Source organism: Labeo rohita, unplaced genomic scaffold (assembly GCF_022985175.1).
Source record: "Labeo rohita strain BAU-BD-2019 unplaced genomic scaffold, IGBB_LRoh.1.0 scaffold_1625, whole genome shotgun sequence".
Lineage (NCBI taxonomy): Eukaryota > Metazoa > Chordata > Actinopteri > Cypriniformes > Cyprinidae > Labeo > Labeo rohita.
In genome coordinates this window covers 4,892-10,200 of record NW_026127808.1, presented here as the reverse complement: position 1 = coordinate 10,200, position 5,309 = coordinate 4,892, and the positions used below count along the sequence as shown (strand labels likewise).

At 41.1% G+C, this 5,309-nt stretch overlaps 1 gene segment (V, D, J or C); it reads left to right on the top strand.

Moving 5' to 3' along the window:
* The first annotated feature begins 4,359 nt into the window (after positions 1-4,359).
* On the top strand, positions 4,360-5,081 carry LOC127158664 (Ig kappa chain V region 3381-like). The segment is given in 2 exon segments: positions 4,360-4,556; positions 4,663-5,081. Coding segments are annotated over 2 exon segments (432 nt in total).
* Positions 5,082-5,309: the final 228 nt, after the last annotated feature.

The window sequence follows — 5,309 nt, the reverse complement described above, 5'->3', positions numbered from 1 at the left end:
GTTTCTTTATTTTTTTTGTTTGTTATTTTTTTTTTTATTATTATTATTTTTTTTTAATTCCCATACATCTATTGTAGCATGTTAATCCTATAAGCATGTATCCTGTCCACACTCCAGTCCAGTCGGTGGCGGTAATGCACCTACAAGTTGGTTTGCCAACCGCCATTAAACACCAAAGAAGAAGAAGAAGAAGAACAGGAAACTGTGAAGTATTGTTTTGCTCTTGCGGACTCTACCAAGCGTTTATCCCTGTTTTCATTGCCCTGTTTTGATTTTCTCTGTTTTGTTTCTTGCCATTGTTTTGTCAAGTTCATCGCCATAGTTCTGTCTAGTTTTTGCCACCGTTCCTTGCCTTGTTTATTTGTTACTTTTCGGACTGCTCTCCCTGGTTATTGGACTGTGCCTGTTTTGTGGATTATGCTATTGTTTTGCCCTGGATGTAACTGTGTGTTTGGAGACTGACCCTGCCTGTCTGACTACGATCTGTATAATAAAAGCTCGCACTTGGATCTTACACGCTTCCTACGAGTCCTGCTTGTTACAGAATACTTCGCCTCCCAAAGATCCAGCGGCTTCCAAACACAGATCATCATGGACCCGGTATCACGTCTCCTCCGTCTACACCAAGGTAATCGGCCCATTGAGGATTATGTTGTGGACTTTTGTCAATTATGTCACTTGGTCAACTTCAATGATGTGGCACTCAAGGACATTTTTAGAGCAGGACTGACTCACCCCATTCGTTTTGGCCTCCCTGGAGGCGGGATCGTCTTTTACTGTTGGGATTGCGGATGAGGGACCCCGCAATCCTACAGTAACTCCCACACCACAACCAGTTCATGTCATGCCTGCCAAGCCACAGCCTGCTCACGCCATGCCTGCCCGTCCAGAGTCTGCACCTGTCATGGCCGCCCTCCAACTACCAGTCCACAAGATGGCCGCCATCCCAGAGCTAGTCCACAAGATGGCCGCCATCCCAGAGCCAGTCCACAAGATGGCCGCCATCCCAGAGCCAGTCCACAAGATGGCCGCCATCCCCAAGCCTGTTCACAAGATGGCCGCCATCCCCAAGCCTGTTCACAAGATGGCTGCCCCGTCTGAGCCTCATCAAGTCAGAATCATCTCATCCAAATCTCATCTCGCCATGTCTGCTGCACCCAAATCAAATCAAGTGATGCCTGATCCTCCGGTGTCAAGTCAAGTCAGGGCTACACTTTCTGTACCAAGTCAAGATACAGCTGTTTTCCATGAGTCAGGCCAAGATACAGCTGTTGTTCCCCACGAGTCAAGCCAAGTCACAGCTTTGCCCCATGAGTCAAGCCAAGTCACAGCTGTTCCCCACGAGTCAAGCCAAGTCACAGCTGTTCCCCACGAGTCAAGCCAAGTCACAGCTGTTCCCCACGAGTCAAGCCAAGTCACAGCTGTGCCCCACGAGTCAAGCCAAGTCACAGCTGTGCCCCACGAGTCAAGCCAAGTCACAGCTGTGCCCCACAAGTCAAGCCAAGTCACAGCTGTGCCCCACGAGTCAAGCCAAGTCACAGCTGTTCCCCACGAGTCAAGCCAAGTCACAGCTGTGCCCCACGAGTCAAGCCAAGTCACAGCTGTTCCCCACGAGTCAAGCCAAGTCACAGCTGTGCCCCACGAGTCAAGCCAAGTCACAGCAGGCCTCCCTGAGTCAAGTCAAGTCATGACAGACCTCCATGAATCAAGTCAAGAAACGGCTGTCCTACCAGAACCTCACCAGTTCCCCTCTGACCTTCCTAAGCCACCTCACGTCTCAGCTGACCACCAAGAGCCTCATCACGTATCAGCTGAACTCCCAGAGCCCACGCTCCCGAGCCACGCAGAACCCACATTCTGGGGTTGTGGGGGGGGAGGGGGATTCTGTAACGCCATGCCAGCAGAGGGAGCCCTCACCCACTGACTGACTGTTGCTGCTCCCTCTGCTGCCTCATTGGTAACTTCCTGTTTGGTGGCCACAAAAGGAGGCCTATGCCAAACAGGAAACTGCGAAGTATTAGTATATTAGTATAGTTTTTGCCATCGTTCCTTGCCTTGTTTATTTGTTACTTTTCGGACTGCTCTCTCTGGTTATTGGACTGTGCCTGTTTTGTGGATTATGCTATTGTTTTGCCCTGGATGTAACTGTGTGTTTGGAGATTGACCCTGCCTGTCTGACTACAATCTGTATAATAAAAGCTCGCACTTGGATCTTACACGCTTCCTACGAGTCCTGCTTGTTACAATATCATTTTTGTTTATTTTATTTGTATTTATTTGATTTCTTTACTCTATTGTATTTTTTGTGCTGTTGCTTGTTAGATTATTCTTATTTTCTTTTTTTTTTCTTTTTTTAATTATAGTTTTACATTATAGTTTTTCCCTAAACATTGCACATACTGAACCATACCGAAATCATGACTCTAAAACCATGATTCAAACCGAACTGTAAGTAAGTTGAACCGTTCTACCCCTAGTAAAGACTAGGTGGTGTAAGAAATTGTCAATATGTTTGTGAGATTGAGCTGCAGTCTTCAGGTAAATGATGTAAATAGCGAGAGTCACTTTGCATTGTCAGCACATGCTTCAGTGCTCTGAGAGTGTTTATAGTGCTGTGAGTTTAACACTTCATGACTGACACCGTTTATCTTAACAAACATCTACAATGACATTCATCATCTTCTTGATCATAGTAATGTGTTTTCAGGGTAAGGCATTCTTTTAACTAGCTAGTTTTTCTGTAAATAAATAAAACATCTTTTTTCAGAAGCTTTTCTTTTAATTGTTCTTCAGACTCTACAGGACAGGTCACTGTAATTCAGACTCCAGCAGAGAAACATGTTCAGAACGGACAAACAGTCACTCTGACCTGTAAAACCAGCAGCTCCATTGGACGTCTGTCAGACGGTCACAGTAAGAGTTGTTTCTCCTGGTACCTACAGAGACCTGGAGAAACTCCTAAACTTTTAGTTCACAGCATCAAAACCCTTCATACTGGAACTCCATCAAGATTCAGTGGAAATGGAGTTGATCATGGAACTGATTTCAGTCTGACCATAAGTGGAGACCATAAGTGGAGATTATTACTGTCTGGCTGAAAACTATATAAATAATCAATGGGTTTTCACACAGTGATGAAGAGTAGTACAAAAACCTCCATCAGTCAGAGTCACAGTGATTGCACTGATACAGATGAGAGAAACTGCAGCTGCTGATGAGAGGAAGAGAAACAACACAATGACACAGTGTATCACACATTTCAGCTTTTATTTACTATTTATTTATATAATATAGTTGTGAAGCATCAGGCAGAGAAGCAAACAACATTCAGTGTCCATGCAAGATCAGAAAGCAAAGGTTATAATGTCCAGAGTCATAAAACCAAGAGAATAATCCAAAACAAACCACTCAGAAAAGCAGTGTGAAAAAAACAAAACTTCACACTGAGGGAACAAACAGTCAGGGCTTAAATAGGTCAGACTAATTAGACTGATGAGAAACACCTGAGAACAATCAGAGTTCAGGTGATTGTGACGTCTGGTGATGAGTTGAGAAGTAGCAGAGGGTTTGACAATACCTAGAAAAATAATATAATCATACTGTATTTCACTTACTAGATTTCACTCTGTCTAGTGAAAAAAAAAAAAAATGTTTTGTTGCTTGTTCATGCAAATCTTGCTGCCACAATGTTACCTGTAATTTTCTTTATAATTGTGTGATGTCTGGATTTAACTAGAGCTTTGAATGATTCAGAGTCTGTAAGTTTTTTCCAGCAGGAAAATCATCAGTACTAAACAAGAACAGTTTTATAACAGACTCATTGATCAAGTCTCACCAGTAATTTATTGTCTGGTTAATCTGATTCTTTCATCTGTTATTCACACACAACTTCAACATGGATGGATGTACTACATTTAACATTGTCCATCAAGATTGAGGAATACAAACAAACCTCATCTCTCCATGATCAACACAGACTGTAGATATCAAACACCTTCAGCTCCAGTGTTTACCCTTTATTTTTAAATATAAATAAATAAATACAATTAAAAATTACATTTTGCAAAACCTGATATATTCATGCCAATATGTTTGAGGTACCTTTTTAATGTTTTTTGTTTTTGTTTTTTTAATCATTAAGAAATCAGTTTTCACTTCAGTTTCATTCACTTTTAAAAGAAATGTTAAATATTGAATTGTGTACTTTATACTTCATTTTTAGGTTGAAACAAGAACAAAAAAAAACATTGTAGAGAGTGTCTGTCTGTTTTCAATAGCTCACATTCATCACAAAGTATTAAAGTTTCTAATGTTTTATAGATTATGAACATGACTGAATAAATTCATCTGAGGTCTGAGACTGACAGCTGCCTGTTCTGTGTATGAAGATCATTTACATAGAGAGACACTTTGCATGAGAGTGTTTATAGTGCTGTGAGTTTAACACTTCATGACTGAGAGCAGAACAGAACAGAATCTTCATCATCACACAAGACAAACAACAACAATGAACAACATCATCATCCTCATCTGGACCATTGCAGCTTTTATTCAAAGTTGGATATTACATTTTGATATGAATAATATGCTATTGTTGTTTTTACTATTTCAATATACCAATATATTTCTCTTAACAAATTGACTTTATTTTCTCTCCTACAGAATCCAGAGGAATCACTCTGACTCAACCTAAAGTTAAAACTGTCCAACAGGGTCAAACAGCTACAATAGAGTGTAATATAGATGTAGGAATATATAGCAACTACTTAGCCTGGTATCAGCAGAAACCTGGACAAGCTCCTAAACTCCTCATATATTATATAAACAGCCTCCAGTCAGGAACTCCATCTAGATTCAGTGGCAGTGGAACAGCAAATACTGGACGAGATTTTACTCTGACCATCAGTGGAGTCCAGACTGAAGATACAGGAGATTATTACTGTCAGAGTGCACACTGGATCAACAGTAAATATGTGTTCACACAGTGATAAAGAGTCGTACAAAAACCTCCATCAGTCAGAGTCACAGTGACTGCACTGATACAGATGAGAGAAACTGCAGCTGCTGATGGAGGTTATTTCTTATATCAGTCTCATTCAGTCAAAATGTTGATGTCTTGTGCTGATTTATGAGTCTCTTTCTGGGTCTTTAATCTTTAATCTTTTTTTTTTTTTTTTTTTTTTTTCCACACAGCATCACCATGAATGTATTTAATTCATCATTTAAAATGTTCCACCACAAAAAGTCCAATGAAAGTTGATCATACGTGTGAGGGAAACAGCAGTCAGAGTCCTCATGTCCTTTCAATC